Source organism: Cyprinus carpio, chromosome B5 (genome assembly GCF_018340385.1).
Source record: "Cyprinus carpio isolate SPL01 chromosome B5, ASM1834038v1, whole genome shotgun sequence".
NCBI lineage: Eukaryota > Metazoa > Chordata > Actinopteri > Cypriniformes > Cyprinidae > Cyprinus > Cyprinus carpio.
This window is the reverse complement of record NC_056601.1, coordinates 5149196-5169175: the sequence shown is the minus strand read 5'-3', so window position 1 is coordinate 5169175 and position 19980 is coordinate 5149196. Positions and strand designations below refer to the sequence as shown.

The window sequence follows — 19980 nt, the reverse complement described above, 5'->3', positions numbered from 1 at the left end:
ATCGGCTGCCATGTTTCATCCATATCACATGGCCCATCTCCACAGAGGAGACCTGTGATGCAGTGTTGGTCATTTGATTGCTACTAAATGTTTCTTTTGACCCCTTTTTGAGCAAATTCGAAGAGTAAATGAGGCTTTGCACACTTAAAATAGTTAATTCTGAAAAAGAATTAACTGTGTTTAACACTGTTCATCAAGAATCCACATTACAATTAAAAAACCATAATGTAATCATTTTTATTTGCGTATTTATGAGGTCAGTGGGATTGAATGGACAAATATAGCTAGTGAGTGCATGCTTCCTGCTTGTCCATCTGGAAAAAAGTGAAACATTTCTCCACACACACACTATATATACATAGGCCTATGTACATGCAGAGCTGGGTAGTAACTGATTACATATTATCTGAATTAGCCTACGTAATCAGATTCCAAAATTTAATTAGATGAAATTACATTTTAAAATACTCTTAATCAGACTGCATTTTATGGATTACATGATTACACAATAATTATTTACACAGTAGCAATAATTTTTCAATAACCAAGTACTGAAAATAATATCTGATCCTCTTTCACCTAATATATTTTTATTTGAAGTACCAGAAATTTTTAAATGTTAATTTCTATATTCATGGATCTCTGATGTTGGTTATGGTCACAAGATATGCAGGTAAACAAACAGAATATTTCATTTTATTCAGCAAGTGTTTTTTATTTTGATTCATTTTAAAATTGTTTTCATTTAACATTTTTTTATGATTGAATTAATTATTAACTTCTCAAACTCATAAACCCCAGCTTGGGAAACCTTGACTTATGTTTAATGCACTTCATGTTGTTGATAACAAATGGAATATAGCCTATGCTCTTTGTATTTTTATAGGCTATCAGTATGGTACAGGATAAAATCAATGTGAAAAACGAGAAACTAGAAATCTAAAATTAGTCTGACTATATTACTTAAAATGTGTAATGTGTATGGATTACCTTTTTGCCAATATAACATTTTAAGTAATATTTATTTCCTTAAATAATTGATTCGCCTAAATGTGTAATTTGAAAAGTTTGAAAGACCTAAATCCGTTTCTCTGTCGTGGTCTTCGCCGCTGTGGATGACGTCACTCCGTGTTTCAGCACCACTGCGCTGTCCAGCCTCTCGCGACTCTCCTCTTCACCGGACAGAATAACTTTCCCCTCAATCGATTCTTCACTGCAAACCTAACAGAGCGCGTTCTGCTGAGAGTGTGTAAAGCGGTCGGGTCCCGGTAGCGCAGCGGCAGTTCAGGAAGGAGCTGGCTATGCTGTTTCTCTTGGCTTGATTTTTTGGGGGGTATAGCTTTTTGCTGCGGCGCTGTCCGTGACATTGCGGTTGGAAGAGCCGCCGGTTGACCGCGAAGATGGCGGAGAACGCTGTCAACACCGCTGTCAGTACAACGACAGGTGAGCGACTTGCGCAAAGGTAACATCCCGTCAATGATTCAGTTATGTTTGCATGTGCATTGGATGAGTAGGACAATGACTTGCTTACACACTCAGATTCCCATGCTTATGATGCTACAGTGGTGCGATGAAGAACAATGACGTGCTCATTCGAATCGTTTCCTTCTCCGAAGCTTAAAGCTGCTGTCTGATCTGGCAGACAAAAACCTCTGAAGCTATGATTTATGACGCGTTTACATTGTAACAGGCCTTGCTGCACTTCGAGACCGGTTTTTCATTTATTACGTTTACTTGTTTTAGTCTAGCCTGTCTGTTGCACACAATTGTCGGCGCGACTCGATGCAGGGGTTTATTATTTGTCTGATTGTTATCGTCAGATGGGGCAAGTCCATTATTTCTGTGCTGCGTTGTATTTTCATGGCATGGGAGGTTCTCGAAAGTTGACGGGGCGAGCACCGCCCAACGCCATGAAGTCAAACTCTGATGAGATTAGAGTCGTTAATACTGAACACGTCCATTTGCCAAATTAATTTAATGGAAAATCGATGGAGGGAGCTACATCCGGCCGGTCGTGTGTGTGTGTGTGATCTAAGCAGCATCTGCAGAACTGTCGCTGTCCTAATGCATGTTACTTTGGTGTCCAAACCATGCATTTGACACACATTTTGACAAGTTTAGGATGAAGTGAATTATAGTAGCATTTATAATAATATTACATATCCATATATACAGTAGGTGTGTGTGTGTGTGCAAATTAAATTGTATATTTATTATTATATTTATAGAACTAAATAAGCAAAGTAGGGTCTTAGATTCTCAAATGATTCTCTAATATTTTTATTGATCCCATTCTTAATATCAAAACTATTTATATTGAGCAGATATATAAAGATATAATTATATGAAATACATTTTCAGACACATTCAGAAATTTGATAAGGTGTTGTGATGGTTGTTTCTTTGACAATAATTTCAAATCATGTCTTTAGATTATTGAAAATATATTGTATGCTCTACAGTACCTCTATTGTATGTAGTTAGACCTCATTATTGTCAGGGGTTTTCTGCATGAACATGGCATGAGCATTTTTAGTTGTAGTGTTGTGTTGCATTGTTTATGGAACTATATGTCATTGAGCTCACACATTCTCAGTCAGCTTTATGTCTACTCTGCTTCTTATAGAAGAGGATGTGTGTGTAATGGGAACAGAGTTAGGGAAGAAAAGAGACGGAGCAGACAAAGGACACCATCATGAGTGAGCAATTTATTTAAAAGACACATCATGCAGAGGATAGAAAGGAGGTCGAAAACTGAACTTAATTGAACTAAAAAGAACATTTGACACAATGCATTTTCACTGCTCTTTCAAGAACCATTTCTGTATTTAATAGTTTATTTTTTAGAACCCACTGTACCCCTCAAGGCACAAAATGCAAATTTGTTCTGTACTAATCTGCCTAATTTATTGATTGTCAGTGAACAGTGTTTATGTGTTCTAGTGGATGCAGATCCCTGTGGATGAATGATATAACGTCTGACTCTATTAAGCGTACGTGTCTGTAAAATGACTGATTGAGCTTATAGGTGAGGCAAAAGTAACTAGGCCATGGCTTCAGATTCATAATCCAGTCCAGAATGAATCAATGGTCTGTTCTTTGTCCTTGACTCAGAGCACAAATGAACACTCTGTTTACCTTCATTTGTTCAACAGTAATTCTGTAATGCTCTGTTTTATCTTTCTTTATATACTTACATGTCTGTGTCTTTATAACTCAGATACAATATCCCTGTTTAATAAGGCCAGCTATGTATGTCAAGGTCCCAAGCTTGCCATTTCAACCAGTTTTCATCCCTGTTGGTGTGTTCTTTTTTCTCAGCAGTCACTAAAGTAATGACATCACCTTTAACTCCAGAAAAGAGACCGCAAAGCAATAGCCATGCATCACCAACTTACCAGAAAACCAACCAAGTCAGCCCTTCTATAAAACACAGTAAGATCATCCTACATTAATTTGCAAAAGCACACATTTTAATTAAAAAGTGTGTGTGTGTGTGTGTGTGTGTATACACTTTCTCCTTCATCCTCATCCTTTGTCTTCATCCTGAAGCTGATGCTCTGACCCCACTCACTGTCACCGAAAAGAAAACTCACAACGGGCACGCTTCACCTTCACCTTCACGCCATCCACCCAATACCAACGCACTTGCAGGTAAACAATGTAAGTCCCACAGTTTCTGTTGGTGTTGTGTGGATGTGTCCTGTCTCATCTGATTATGTGTCTAAAGCAGCTCAAGCTGTGTAAAAATGTCTAAGAGATAAAGTGTCTATTTTCCTTTGTTTTTATGTTTCCCTATCTCTCTCTCTCTCTCTCTCTCAGATATGGAGGGCTATTTGAAGACAGATGATAGAATGAGACTTGCCAAAGAAAGACGTGAAGAGAGGGAGAAGAGTTTGGGTAAGTGTAACTGTTCGTGTCTCTGAATGTGTGGGTGCATTGAATTCAGATTGACTCACAGGGGTGATTCTAAGATTTCTGAGGAATATGAGATGAAGGTTTAATCTATGCATGTCAGATGATTTTATTCAAATGAACTTACATTGCATTGAAGGTCTATATTTTATCAGTCCATGCATTCTTGGACCTATGATCTTAGTGTCACTAGCACCATGATTTACTGTTTAAGCTACAGTAATGAATAAAAGAAAGATCATTTTCTAAATCAAATTAATATTAATAGTGGTGGTGTATTGCATTGCACATGATTTAGTGATTTGCACAGGACGCTAGATGCAGTGCATCTCAAGGATAGCAAAACAACTTTTTTTTTTTTTACTTCACGCATACATTAACACATTAATGCAAACTGCCAAAGGTTTTGTCCCATCTAGTGTATATTTACATAGAGAACAGCCCCAAAATTTCTGAAGCTGTCAGTAAAAATGATGAATGGCTTTGAGATTGCTGGTGTTGTTTCATAACAAGCCAAAATGAAGTAAATAGTTTCTCTCGCTCTCTCTCTCTCTGTCTCTCAGCTGCACGGGAGCAAGCTATAAAGGAGAAGGAAAGGCGGGCACAGCTGCAGTATGAGAAGACGGTGGAAGAGCGATGGAAGCGGCTGGAGGAGCAGAGACAGAAGGAGGAGCTTCGCAGAGCAGCCGTGGAGGAGAAGAGAAGACACCAGCTGGAGGAGGAGAAGGTCAGAGATCTAGTCAAATGCATCTGTCCTAGGACTTGATGTCCAAGCAAGGAGTCATGAAAGAGCAGACACTTCAATTAAGATGGACACAAGATGCTATTCTTCCCTTGACCTTTCAAATGCTTTCAGATTTTCTCTTATGGCACTGATATGCCAGATGTCAGGACGCAATTAGATAATCATTCAGTCCAGCCACTCAAATGAAACCTTCTTTTGTATATAATCTCCAATAGCTTTAGGGCAATTAGGCCTGCATGTATTGTAAATAAATTTATGCCTGATTTGTGAATAAATTCATATGGTGCAATTCAAAACCATCTGAGTTTAAGAGAAACAAAAAGAATCACAACATTTTATGTTGTGCAAAATGACATTTTCAGCAATCGCACTGTATCTATGGCGATAGATTCCTACCTTGCCATGTAATATCACCCACCCACAGGGCAGACACTATTCTTACACACTCATTTATCTGTTATGAGCCTGTGAGTGTTTACTGGGTTCCGTGGCTTGTGATACTTCTCCAATCAGAGGGATTTGGCCAGATCAGATCAGACTTTATTTTAATCCTTGTCTCTCGCTGGGCTGCGGATTCATTATTCTTCTCGAACACGTCTTTCATCTGCCACACAGTAGGCTTTCACAACTGTGTTCATTTTGGAAAGGCTGGTCCTGAAAAGGAGTGGGCAAAGAACGAAAGAGGAACAAGGTGGCATGCGGGGGAGGTGATGCTGGACTCAACAAATGTAGCTGGAACCATTTTCATAGATGTATTTTCAAAGCAAATACAAATGGAAGCTTAAATGAGATGGCTGAAATTTGCTTCATAAATTGCCATGTCAATATCTGAGTATGCAACTTGCTATTCATGTGGTGCCTATTAGTGCCATATCTCTAGAAGTGAATGTTTTAGAACTTAATGAAGAAAATGAAGGTGTTATTTAGTACTTGATTTGGCACTACACTGCCAAAGTGTGGGGTTAGTACAATTTATTTTCACAATGTTTTTGAAACAACTCTCTTATTTTAATATATTTTAAAATGTAATTTATTCTTGTGATGGCAAAGCTGAATTTTTAGCATCATTACTCCAGTCTTCAGTGACACATGATCCTTCTATATGCTGATCATTCTAATATGCTTATTTGAACATTTCTTGTTATTAATGTTGAACAGTTGTGCTGCTTAATATTTTTGTGGAAACCTTTTTTTTCAGGATTCTTTGACGAATAGAAAGTTCAAAAGAACAACATTGGTTTGAAATTGAAATCTTTCCTAACATTATGCATTTCTTTACTGACACTTTTGATCAGTTTAATGCATCCTCTGTGAATAAAAGTATTACTTTCTTTCAAAAATAAATAAATAACTAAATGAAAATCTTACTGACCCCAGACTTTTGAACAGTATATATAGGAAATCATATGAAATTATGGGTAGTGTAGATGAAGATTATTTTTCTGTCATTGCATATATCTACTCCCCTTGTGGTTCTACTGATGTTGTTGGTGTAAATGTCCACTGGTGAAGTAAGTGTCTGGTGTTTCCTGTGCTGGAACGGCACACACAGGAGCGTCTGGAAACTCTAATGAGGAAATCACTGGAGCGCAGCTTGCAGCTGGAGAACAGGAATAAACGCTGGGCATGGGGTCCCAACGGCACCGCTCAAGGTGAGTGTAATGCACACACATCACACTGGATGAAGAAAAACAGAGACTGGGAGGAGGGGAGTGAGCAGTGATGGAGTGAGAATGGAAGTAATGCACTACTGTGAGGAAATGTTTCATGATGTGGTGGATTTCAACAGTCAACTCAGGTTCAACTCATGAAATGCTTCTGTGTGGCTTTTTTCTAACTAAATTCAAGTTCATTTGTTTAGCGTTTTTTCTTCGCCATTTATTTTGTAAGGGTTCAAGAACATTTATTTTCAATTTCCGACAGTGTTGAGAAGCTGTTGCAGCGTTTCTGTGTCACTGCAGTGCAGTGTGTCCTTGCATGTTGTATGATTTTCATCTGGGCTTTAGGACACAGTGTTACTAGAACTCAGGTTTCATACTTCAGCTCATCAGAGGAAGGACAGGGGGGCACGAGTGAGTCAGCACTTTCTGCGTGCTGCTCCCCGTCCTATTGGCTTGATTTAGATACGAGCACATTAATTGGTTAAGAAATTCGTTATTGATTTGGGGCCTTAGATTTAATCATTTAAGAAGCTAGGGATGTTCAGAAGGAAGAAAGCTTGTTTGTGTAACATTTCTGAAAGCATTTATTCATGCAAGTCAGTGTAGATTGTAAAATTTGTGAAATCTAAACGATTTAAATATTATTATTATTATTATTATTTTAACGAAAAAGGTTAAATTAATTCGTTTAGCAGATGTTTTTATCCATAGTGACATTTGAACGTTTCGTAATAAACGGATAGTCCACTCATAAATGAAAATTCTGTCATCATTTACTCACACACATAGTGTTGGGGACTAGTTACATGTATCGGAATTATGTAATTTAATTACAAAAAAAATGTTACTGTAATCAGTCACATTTACTGAGAAAAAAATGTGTAATTAAATTAGTTTAAAGATTACAAAGGGGGTTACATCTGAATATTTTCACACACATACAGATTTAATTGATTTATTTCCCAAATTACATTGTCTGCTCTAAAATATGAGACACCAATGCTTCAGGAATTTAGGACACGGAATAAGTGTTTTGTTTCCTATTTTGGTTTATGTCTATGCTTTGGGTTTTTTTTTAGATTAACTTTTAGATATCAGTGTTTCCTGTATGCAAAGATTTGATTTCAAAAATAGTCTTATAGCTATTAAACTATTTCCTGTTATGATTTTAAATCTATATTCAACCTCAGAATGATCTCAAAGTGAAAAGAGGTGCTGATTTCGAAGGGGCTATGCATTAAAAATAAATTATTGAAATGATGAAAGATTCTGAAGGTTAACCCTGCCTGGTTTAAATGTTTGAAAATGTTTAACAGTTGAAAACATTTGTTAGAAATTTAGAAAAGTAATCAATGTAATCAGTTACATTTTTTTAATAAAGTCATTGAATAGTTTTACATTTTAAATCTAAAGGCAACTTGTAATCTTTAACCTATTACATTTCCAAAGGAACCTTCCCAACACTGCTCACACACTTATGTCATTCCAAACCTGTATGACTTTATTTCTTATGTGGAAGAAAAAAAAATTAAGAATGTTTACAGATTTTCACATTGACTTCCATTGCATGTACAAAAAATGTCATGTAAAAAAATACAATGCAAGTCAACAGAAATATATATTTTTTTGGTGGTGGTGGTGGTGGTGGTGAACTATGCCTTTTTACCCCATAAATGTGAATGCTTATTGAGAACCCTCATGAAAAGTGTGTTCTGATGTTTTTTGATGATTGCGGTGTGTGAATGTGAAGGATGCAGGTTTTGAGTTTGAGTGTGTCTGAATCAGCTCAGCCCTGCTCATTGTGTCTGGCTGCCATGCTTAAAGAGCGCCAGAGGATGTGGTGAAGTGTTTAGGTGTGTGTGCAACACACAAACCACTCCAAAAACACATGCTTCACCTAAGGGTGCCCAGTCTGTCCATAACGCTCTGCTGTTTCTGCTGTGCTCTACCGTGACCCTATCGCCCAGGAGACTGGGAGAATGCCCCGCCTCCTCTCTCTGCTGCCTCCACCCTCCCCCATGACCTCGCTGTCCCCTCTCCTGCTGCCATCGAATCAGGCAACGGTATGAACCCTAGCTGGCCTTTTATCATCCCCTCTTACCCCAGTCCCCTCGGATTGACACCATTTTTGGTTTCCATCCCAAAACTCTAAACCAGCCTGCTCTCCTTCCCCTGTTCCTGCTTGAGCACTTAGGCGGCTAAGTGGGGTAAATGCTTGCATATCCAGATGTGACCCAGCTGCCTTTCAGGTCTCAAATATTTTAGGTCTGTTCATAAATGCTATGTAAAAATATTTGCAAGTTACAAGAGCCAGCAAGATAAGGGGATGAAAAGAGGAGGCTGCTTTCAAGTAAAATTATGTCCAGTGTTTGTTTTGCTGAGCAATTCACATGCTGCTATACCTAATCTGAATGTACAGTGCCTTGTAGAAGTATTTAGGCCAAGTCTCTCTCAATCACTGAATTACATATTCTTCATCGACATTCAGTTTCATGTGGTTTTTCTTCAACCTCTAAGCACTGAAAAAAATTACGGTAGTAGTGTTTGCTATGGCAAGTGCTAATGCCTTTTTAAATATTCTGACTTTGGATGTTTGCTTGATAGGTGATAAAACTGGCCAACAACAACAAAAACTGCATATAGGCTTAAGGTGCAATCACATTCCTGTCTTTTGATTAGAAATGCATGCGATGCTGGATTTCATATGAGAGTGAAAACATTCCACATGCAAAAAGTGAAAATTGGTCACACAGATTAACTGTATGATAAAAAATAAACTTTGTGTGACCAGTGCTTCATACACCATACAGTATTGACAACAGACAATGAACCTTTTGTGTCTTTAAAATTTAGCAAATTTGATCACATTTTACAATGAAGGAGAAATCTGAGCCATATCTTGTGACCAGGTATCACACCTGGGGATGAGTTCTGTTGACTTTGGCCAGTACAACCACATAGAAACCACCTAGAACACTTTAGAATATTAATTTCAACATGCTAGCAACACCCTGGCAACCATCTAGAAAACTCCTGCATCAAGACAGTGGTTCTGCACAGGACAGAACCAATTTTTGTGCAATATAAAAATACTTATTAGTCAAAAAGAACATGGTGAAAAAACAAATTCTGGTCTCAGTTCAGCTGATAATCTTTGGCTCTATTTAATTATGGTGGTAAGCGATATCAGTGCTTTGAATAAAAATGTCAGAAAATGGGAGAAATTATGAATTCTTTAGCACGGCACTGTATATTCAATGTGCACTTGCTCTACTGGCTCAATATTTGGTTGGTGAAAGTCAAAGCAAATCTGAATGTCTGTGTGCTGTGGTGTCTTTTTGCGTGTGTTGTATTGATTGTGAGTGTACTTTTTGTACTTACAACTTCATGTGTGTGAACCAGTACTTTGATCACAGCGATGTGGTTCTTCTGATATTGAAGTGTGTGTGCATGTTTCTATTATTGGGTGGTTTTTCTTTCTAATTAGAACTCAGTTGAATTGTTTTATTTATTTAAGAGGCATTGGCACATTAACATAACCACACACACACACACACACACATATACTTGCATTTGTGGTTTACGGGGACTCTCCATAGGCATAATGGTTTTTCTACTTTACAAACCTACCACTTACAGAAAACTGAATTTCATAAAACACAGTTTTGTATGTTTTTTAAGTCTTTTGTTTTATGGGGACACAGGAAATGTCCTCATAAACCATGTTTACATTGTAGTACCCATGTCATTATACACTTTTGTGTCCTCATAAACCATATATACCAGTACACACACTCGGGAACAGGTGTATTACCTTATTAAAGCTTCACACAGGAGCTGAATAACATCTGTGTTCATTCGTGCCACTGAATAAAGTTTTTGTTTGTTTTGTTTTAAATAACCAAGGAATGTGTATGTGTGTACATGTGGCTTGCTTAATGTTCAATGTCGTTTTTTTACAATCTGTAGCCTCAAGTGGTAATATTGACAGATCTGTTCTGACCAGGAAATGCTCCCATGTCTCTCCCACGCAGTGCCCTCCAGTCCTCACAGGTTACCATACAGAGGGTCACCGAGTCGGAGAAGAAACAACCCTGTGCCAACAGAAGAGTCCAATAGAGCTCTCAGTGCCCCCAACACACCCAAGGTCAGGACAGATCTGGAACAAACACAAAAGCACTCCTCTTCTGTTCATGGGGTACAAGACAAAAGCTTACAATAAAATAGGCTACATACTGAGTGTACTCAGTTATGTATGTATATGTTTAATGTTTTATAACAGTTTTAATAACCAAAAAAACTGCATTATTAGGCATGTTGCCCTATGCTCTTACAGCAGCTAGTTATCAGCTACTACTCTAAATAAATTAATTATTATTCATGACCCTAGTGAAAAATAAATATACTAAAAAATATATTGAAATACATCTATTTCATTCTAAGTATACTACAAATACATTTATATGTTTATGTGCTTAATAAAAATACCTTGCAATTGTACTGTTGGTATAGTTAACTAGTATGCTTAAAGTCTGCTAAACTGGAACAACTAATTTTATACTTAATGCACTTTAATTGTGTGGAAGTAGTGCTGAAGTCCAACTAAAGACATACTGAAGTATATTTGATTGGGATAAACTGGAACTATTGCAAGTATACTTCAGGTACACTTGAAATATCTTGCATTTAAAGGCTGATATTAATCAAAGATCATACAATCCTCATCAGGGGTGGCATTAAAATGCATTTTAGGCTTAATATTATAAAATGTGCAATGTGCACAAAGTTTATTTATAGTTATTTTTATTTTTTTTAAGCAGCAAGTCTCGAGTAATATGTCAGTAAATATGTCAATAGATTTAAACTATACTCAGTATGAAATAAATGTATTTTAAATATATTACTTTTTTACTAGGGGAAAGCAGAATTGCCATTGCCTTTTTACATCTACTCTGTCAAACAAAGTTGATCTTTAATTATATTTAATCAACTTATCAAAGATAATCCAGGTGTAAAGGCAGAAATAAATAGTTGACTTCTGGAAAAACTGATTTGGAGATGAAATCTGTTTTCAAGTGGTTTAAAACAGCAGATTATTGGTTTCTTAGACTGCTCTTTGGAATTCCCCAGTGGAATGTTATGACATTTTTCTGTGAATTATTTGTGTTTGTTGCAGAAAGAGAGATTGCGTAGAGAGAGGAGGACTGGCTCTCCAGCCACAGGTTCTCCGGTTCGGCGTGCTAAATCTCCTGCTGATGTTACCCGGCGCTCTGCCTCACCTGCCACACCTAAGTAAGATACATACACACATCCACACTTACCTATATATATTATTTTCAGTATATATGTAAGATGTTGACAAAGTGACCTCTGATTAATTACATGTTTTATCAGTAATGTGCTGACTATAAGCATCTGAATCAGCTCTCTGTTTGTATGCATTGAGTTATTGCCTAAGAGTCGTACTCAGTCGCCCTGTACAGTGCGGCAGTATCCACCCTCCCCTATGAAACACAGACCATCCACACCGGCCAGTGACAGCAACAGGAAGACAGAAGACAAGCAAGCTGAAGACATCAGAAGTCAGGATCCTAAGGAGGGCAGGTCTCTCAAGGCTGAAATCCATCAGAACAGGAGCCCTAACAATGAAAGTCTGGATAAGGAACCAAAAATGGAGACAAGTGTTTCCAGCACACCACCTCCAGAAAGAAGAACAATGAAGATAGAAAATCACATTAATGGGTCAAAGGAGAAGAAAAGTGTAGTTTTGGAAAACCAACAGAAAAAGAATGAAATGCTGGAGACCCCTGAGAAAAAACATCCCAAATCAAACTGTAATGATGTGACTGCAGGTGGGTCTGAAACCTGGAAGACAATATGAACCTCCTTCAGCGCACTAGTGCAGACTTACTTTATCATACATAAATATATATATTATTATATTATATATTATATATACACATATTTTTAATGTGTATATATATACACATACATACAAATTTTTTTTTTTAATCTGTGGTGTTTCTGCCAGCATTGCAGGTGCTTTTTGGGTGTGTGTTTTTTTTGTCTATTTGGAAAGCACTCAAAAACCACAACTGCTATACAGTTATAAGAAACTGAAAGATATCTTATAAAAATACAAAAATAAAATATATTTTAAATGCATAAAAAATTATATGTATGTATATATGTGTATACACACACACACACACACACACACACACATATATATACATATACATACATACATACATACATACATATATATATATATATATATATATATATATATATATATGTATATATATATGTATATATATATATATATATGTATATATGTATATATATATATATATATATATATATATATATATATATATATATATATATATATATATATATATATATATATATATATATTATATATCTGTTCCAACAGCAAGCCACCCCTGGTGAAACATAAAAAAATGTATTTGAAATAGATTTTTATAAAATATCTTTCAGTTTCTTATAAAAAATATAAAAATAATATATAAAATATTTCTATCTATATCGATCATGATAGATACTGGTGCTGTTGACATTTATTCACTATATATGACTATGTCTACACTATAAGATTTTGATAATATTGTAAACCATGCATACATAGCCTCATTAGTATAAAATAGTTACTATATAAATTAGGTCCTTGAGACTAAAGGGATCCTGATTTGTGGTCTTCCTTATTTTTTGGACTTGTTTAAACTCATTTTAACTGCAATGATATTCATCAGTTGTATTTATGCTTTTCTCATTCACAGCAGCGTTAAATTGTGAAGATGATTTACACTCGCGTATCTTGTTTTACTCTCTCACAGATCCTTCACCTCTGAACTCTCCTGGCAAGGCGGTTGCTGGAACGACAGACGCTGAGGAGGCGTCTCGTCTGCTTGCAGAACGCAGACGTCTGGCCAGAGTTCTGAAGGAACAGGAGGAGAAACAACGCAGGGAATTGGAGGAGCAGGAAAAGTATGTGTGTGTATGACTGATGCTGTATATCTCTGAACTAGTGTACAAAGCGTTTGCGTATGTGTTGCATAACTGTGTTAACAAATGTTTTTGAATCTTGTGCTAGAAATTTTAATCTGTGGGGTTTCTGCCAGTTTTGAAGGTGCTTTCTGTATGTGTTTTTCAATTCAAATGTATTTATAAAGAACTTAAAAACCACAAAGTACCAAAATGCTGTACAATTATAAGTCTGAAAGGTATCATATAAAAAGACATAAATAAAAGATCATTTAAAATGTTAAATGCACGAAATAATGATTTTAATACTTTTCCAGTGTGATGTTTGAATGTCACTTGAATACAAGAGTGAGATTTTGGTGGTGCAGGATAAAAGGCACTAGAGTGACGTTTTCTCATGAAACTGTGTTGGTCTGTGTAATTTTCAGAATAAAGAGTGAGCAGCTTAAGAAGAGGCAGCTGGAGGAAAGAGCTCGACTCAAAGAAAAAGCTTGTCAAGCTGAGGAGGAGAAATGTAGACAAGAGCAGGAACGGAAGAAGAGAGAGCAGGAGGAGAAAAAACAGAAGGAGAAGGAGCTTCAGGCTCAGATGGAGAAAGAGGTCAGAAGATTTAAAGTGAAATTAGCCTTTTTAGTCACTGGACCAAAAGGCATTAGCTTGCTCTAAACTTCTGAAGAACGTAATATTGTGTTTCAAAGCCAACAACAAACACTGACAATAAGTCATTTTACATGGGTCCCAAATTTATTTTCACTCAGCATCCTTTTCTTTACTCCACTCTTCTAAATCTTCCATTTCTCCATAAGAGATACGATGGAATCAAATAATAAGGCCAAGTACATACTGCAGTTAAATATGGTTCTCATATCTTTATCAGTCTATCTATCAGTCGATCTCTCTGTAGATTCCTAACCTTCAGTTGTGTCTGTGTGTTTAATAGAAAGAGGAGGCAGATATTCGTGCTCAAAAGGATGCTGAGCGTCAGCAGCAGGAGAGAGAGCTTTTCAAACAGCAGGAGGAACAGGAAAGACAACAGCGAAAAAAGGTAACACGACCAGCAGCAAGCCACCCCTAGTGAAACATAAACATACTAAAATGTATTTGAAATACATTTATTTCATGCTAAGTATGCTATGAATACATTTACAAATTTATGTGCTCCGTAAAAAATTGCACCCTGCCTGCAATTGTACTTTTAGTATACTAAACTGGTATACTTAAAATCTGCTAAACTGGAACTGGAACTAATTTTGTACTTAATGCACTTCAATTGTGCTGAGGTCTAAAAGTTAGATATACTGATGTGTATTTGACTGTGCTGAAGTGGAACTATTGCAAGTATACTTTAGTTACACTTTAAATGTCTTGCATATTGATATTTTACAGGGATCATACAATCCTTATTAATAATGATATTAAAATACAATTAATATTAAGAAATAATAATCATAATAATATAATAAATCTGTATAATATATTATAAAATCAATCCATAGAAAAATACTAAAATGTTTTTAAATTGTTCTCTGCAGAGAATTGAAGAAATAATGAAGAGAACCAGGAAGAGTGATGGTGAGATGAAGGTATCAGTGAGAAACAAACTGTCCATCACATTTAACTTTATAACTGTTCAGTGTCTTCAGTGAGCTGAATAAAGTTTGTACTACACTGTACAGTAGTAAAGTGTTACTCATCACAAAAAAAGCAGTTAAATTAGACTTGTACAGCTAAGACAAATACCTGCATGGATTACCATCCATGTGAATGTGACGTAAATACCCCTTTTTGTGTTAAGTAAAAAAAAAGTAGAGCGTAAATGATTACTCTGAAAGGTAAAGTAACAGAATGACCTGATATTCCCACAGAGAGAGGACAGCCCAGAGCCCTTGTCTCCTGTCTCCCACCCCAACTCTCCTCCAGGTACGACTCAACCCTGCTCTCTCACGCTCACAATCACACACCAAACACTGTTAAAACCCATGTTAATAACAACATTTTGAAGTATTATTGGGTGTTTTTTCTATCTGGCTATCCTTAGAAATGTTACCCATGCACTGAGGGTTGCCTGTTTTGTGAATGCATCTAAAAGTGTTCACTACTGCCAGTCATAGTCCGTTTTAGACTGTTCTCACCCTAGAGGCAAATGTGTATATACTGCTAATGTATCAGGCCAGCCCTGCTGGTATTTTTCCATCGCTGCAGTATCTGCAGCAGTGGCAGGAGAGGGCAGCAGGGGACCGTATTCTCTGTCAAAGGCTGTGTTCAAGGTGATCTGTTCAAAGGCTGCACTGACTATATTTAGTCTGCTCTGCATTAAGTTGCAGTCATTTGTGTGGTTTTTTACTATATTAGGTGTTTTAGAAAGATGTGTTTGTGACACATTGCATATAATGAATCACAAAATACAAAAACAACCAGTGTACAAAATGTTCAGTTCAGTTGTCTTGCCGTCACTAGTCATCTCGAATGTGACTCATATATTTATAATATGTTAAGAAATGTTTTGTAGTCTTGCGCTAGAAAAATATCTACTACTAGTGAAATATTATTTACACTATAATACTTAGAAAGGATGCATTAAATTGAACTAAAGTGGCAGTAAATACGTGTTACAATAATATGTATTTCAAATAAAAATTATTCTCTGAACTATTCATTCATCAAAGAACCATGAAAGCAGTGTCTCATGGTTACCACAAAAATATTAAGCAGCACAACTGTTTTTAACATTGATAAGAAGTCATGTTTCTTGAGGACCAAATCAGCAAATTAGAAAAATTTCTAATCACTTAGCTTTGCTATCACAGGAATAAATTACATTTTAAAATATATTAAAGAAAAAAGGTAAAATATTCAAAAACATTACCAACAAACAACTTATATGTAAAACAATTTATACCAAAATATATGTAATATATACAGTATGTGGTTTTTCCTTAGGTGCCTTTAAAAAAATGTGTGCCTTTGACATCTGTTAAAAATTTGCAGACTAATATCAATCTTAAAATATCATTCACTATTATAACTGTTCAACACTATTTTCTTCTCAGGTCATAACCATTTGATCTCAAATGCTGAAGTCAAATCTCAGGCCAACTCCATTCAGACAACCTCTGTGCACGACCAGACCGACAAACAGGAGAGTCCAGGGAAACCACCAGAGAATGGATGTGCAAATGAGCAGATGAAGTCACCTGCTCACATGCCCTCAAAAAATCCCTCCTCGAACGCCCATGTGAACATGAACCCTACTGCAGTTAAAACACAAGAGAAAGAAAAGGTAAGTGAAGAGAATGCAAAGACTGTTAGACAAGAGAGCGAAGAGGTAAAGACCCAAAGTTTACAAATGAAGGAGGAGATAAAGCGAGAAGACGCATTAGCAGCAAAGGTGCAGGTAACCCCGCTGAAGAGCTCGCCTGAAAACACAGTAGCAAATATTAAGAGTATTGTGATGACAGACAGTAAATCCCAAGTGAAAGCACCTGCAAATACTCCCACTCACAACAACATGACCAATGGAAAAAGCCAAACTATCACTCAGGTGGACAAACAGGAGGCCAGTATCCAAGTGAAAACACCTGATTCTGTACAAATGAATGGACAGGCCACAGCTCAGGGACCCGAGAAGGACATCACTGTGAAGAAGTCTGACATCCCTTGTGCTAACGGACAGAGGAGCTCAATGGTAACTATCCCACAAGCAAAGACTGTCTCTCAGGCTGGTGGACATATGATAACACAGAAACCAAAGGAGGGAGGGAACGACGACCCACCCTCTTCCTTGACCCCGTTGCCAGAGTCAAAACCCCCTCTGCCTCTTATTCGTCTGGAGGGGAAGAGCGGAGCGGCAGATGAAGTGCAGTACATGGAGGTTAGGTGAGTTTGACACAATGACTGTGTCAACATATCCTGTACACTGGACTGCCCTACACCAACCAGGTAGGAACTGCATCCCAGTAAGACAAAAAGGTTAAAAAATCTGAAAAAATAAATTCAAATAAAATGTGTTTACACACACTAATCTGCAGCAACCTGTCATCTCCTATACTGCTATATGTAATATAATCATTATTGAGACCTGGTTTATACAAGACAGATTATATATTGTACAGAAAAAAGTACAAAAACAGACAGATGTAAATAAAACAACATGTTACACAATAAATTATGTAAGAAAGTAAATATAAATTACAAAGTACATTCATACAATTAAATATATAAATCCCATATTCAATCGATTTCGAGAAAATATTTAACATATTTATTTAGCAGTAAAAATACATTTCATAATGTATATTTTTCTGTATTTTGTATCTTTGGTATGCAATTCATTATTCTGAATAGAGACTGACCCATTATCAACATTTGGGGGGTATGAGGCCTAACTACCTCGGTACCTCAAATTTACAGGGAATCTTGTGGTCTTCTTTGTTTTTTGTATTCTCAGCCCAGTTTCGAAGGAGGAACTAATTTCCATCCCCGAATTCTCGCCAGTGAACTCTCCCCAGCAGAATGGAATGAATAACATGCGTGCTCTAGAGGACCTGTTGGATCTGACTGGACAAGTAGCTTATCCCAGACTCTCTCCTGCTGCCAGCCTGGGCGACTGCAACAAGAATCTAATAGAAGGGGTCTGTAGCCCTGGATCCGATTCCAAACTCATTCCCACCAACCCTCCAGCCTCTGACAAACACCACGTACAATAATGGTACAAGTTCGGTTGAATGCAATTTGTATACTTTTGCATGAGAATAGATGTAATCAGCAACAGGTCTACACTTCATACAGATTTGTCATCATAAAGACATATTTTCCTCTATTTACCAGGTAATATGACAGACTGCATTGGTGCAGCTGACTGCAATGGGATAACTGCTCATCTCATTTTAACAGAAAAGGAAAGAAAGTGGAAATGAAGGAAGACAATACTCCTGGGCATGAGTGCGAAATTTGTCTGTCTGGTTTCAATGTTGTCCCCATTAAAAATGATGTCCTTCTGCCTTTAATCTTTACAGCACAAAAACCAAGTGTATTGAAGCTGTGGTTCAGTATTATAGACGGAATTTAATTCAAGTGTGTAGTGTTCACCAAACGTGTGTGTTGTATGTTTATATACGTACAGATGTGGATGGCTAAAATTCCTGGTAAGAGGGTTTGGACATAATACTTTGAAGGTATCTTGGTATCTTATGCCAGAGTTCAGCATTTTCCAATGACATCGTCATTAATGGATAGAGACAGAACACTGATTGGTTGCACTTATATTTTAGAAAGCATAACTGTATGAAGTAATAAATAGTGTGAAATATTAACTCTTTGTAGTTAGAATACATGATAAAAGGTTTCTTTGTCAGTCGACTCGCTCTCTCATTGGTAACAGTATTATTATGAACTGTTTTGTTGAGAAATTGCTGTGTATTTTAAGCTCAACTAACATCTCCTGCATTGCATCACACTGTATTAATCCCCCAGTTTGCTATGAAATGCTTGTACCACAGGACATTAGCACATTAGAGAAATATGACCATCAGTGAATACAGCATGTATATTATAAAAAGAATTAATGGCAGTAAGCCCATTTTAAAGCCCTAGTTTACCAGTAATTAGTGTCATATTTTTCCTCCGGTGTCATTACTGTGCTTAACAATGTAGTTTCAGTCTCAGAAGTTCTTTTGACAAATGTAAACCAGTTATATTGGAGTCCTGACTTTATTCCTTAACATTAAAGAAGGAAAGTGTTGTGGTCCAAACCAAAAACCCATTGATGTGCTTTTACTTACCTGAACACTTCATTAGTCTATGGGTGTTGCAGGTATACATATGTTTGGAGTGGGTGGGTATGAGAGTTGACGGCTTTGTTTAATTGTTCTGTATAGTGTGGATGCACAAAAAAAGCTTACTTGAAAAACTGTTAAATTAGCCTGCAGGGAACTTCTAAACTTCTCCAAGTGTCTCAGCTTCAATCACTAAATACAGTACAGCAGTGACTTTAAGTTGTGATTACTGTAGATGATGTGCATGGTGGCATGAGCATCAAGCCATAACTATATGCCTAGAAATAAACCAATAAACTGTCTTTACCAGCTCATGTGTCTCCTGTACTTGATGGATTTCTTTTCTAGTCTTTTAACACCCCCTTGTTGCACTAACAATTCATCTGTAGTGCCCTATCATCTCCAGTTACTTTCTAATCTCTTGTTACACGTAATATACATAAGACCTGGTTTATAGGCACACTTTGAAAAAGACGATATATTATCAGAATATAAATTACCACTCCGGCTGCATGATTCATAATATTTTGTGTAAGTAGCGTTTTTTTTTTTTAATATAAATATAATGGCCACTGAAATGTATCAGCACACTATTGGTCTTTGTTTTATCATTTTATCTGATCTACTGTTAGATAATAAATGCAATGATAAGATTATTTTCTTTCACAGGGTAAAACCTTTCTAGTAATACATATTACTGTATTGATTTTAATGTACTTAATCTACTTTGGTAGAAAAGCATATGGGCAGAAAATGTAATTATAAACTGTATATGCTAGATCTGTTACACAGGACCAATGAGCACAGAAAATAAAGTTCATGCAAAAAAGAACTTTAAGATCAGATAAGGTTTGATATTCAGATAATAAAATTCTAA

General features: G+C 36.6%; 1 protein-coding gene across 12 annotated transcripts; it reads left to right on the top strand.

The window, feature by feature from the left end:
* Positions 1-1107: 1107 nt before the first annotated feature.
* On the top strand, positions 1108-19417 carry LOC109090464 (MAP7 domain-containing protein 2-like). 12 transcript variants are annotated; one of them, XM_042723787.1, is made up of 18 exons: positions 1108-1443; positions 3325-3435; positions 3553-3663; positions 3823-3900; positions 4479-4642; positions 6213-6312; positions 8289-8384; positions 10356-10468; positions 11498-11612; positions 11766-12173; positions 13182-13332; positions 13758-13929; positions 14270-14374; positions 14862-14912; positions 15195-15249; positions 16380-17205; positions 17777-18037; positions 18157-19417. In XM_042723787.1, exons 1-17 carry the CDS (start codon positions 1401-1403, stop codon positions 18033-18035), a joined length of 2958 nt encoding a protein of 985 aa, XP_042579721.1. In that variant the 5' UTR covers positions 1108-1400; the 3' UTR covers positions 18036-18037; positions 18157-19417. The 12 variants fall into 12 exon arrangements, 11 of the variants coding, with proteins under 11 accessions (XP_042579721.1, XP_042579722.1, XP_042579720.1 ...); XM_042723788.1 differs by having other exon boundaries at positions 3322-3435; positions 3553-3654; XM_042723786.1 differs by having other exon boundaries at positions 3322-3435.
* The last annotated feature ends 563 nt before the right edge of the window (positions 19418-19980 follow it).

Coding starts and splice junctions, on each gene's coding strand:
- LOC109090464 (XM_042723786.1), top strand. CDS start 1,401: ATGGCGGAGAACGCTGTCAACACCGCTGTCAGTACAACGACAG. Junction 12,174..13,181: donor CTGTAATGATGTGACTGCAG/GTGGGTCTGAAA, acceptor ACTCTCTCACAG/ATCCTTCACCTCTGAACTCT. Junction 14,913..15,194: donor AGAGTGATGGTGAGATGAAG/GTATCAGTGAGA, acceptor ATATTCCCACAG/AGAGAGGACAGCCCAGAGCC.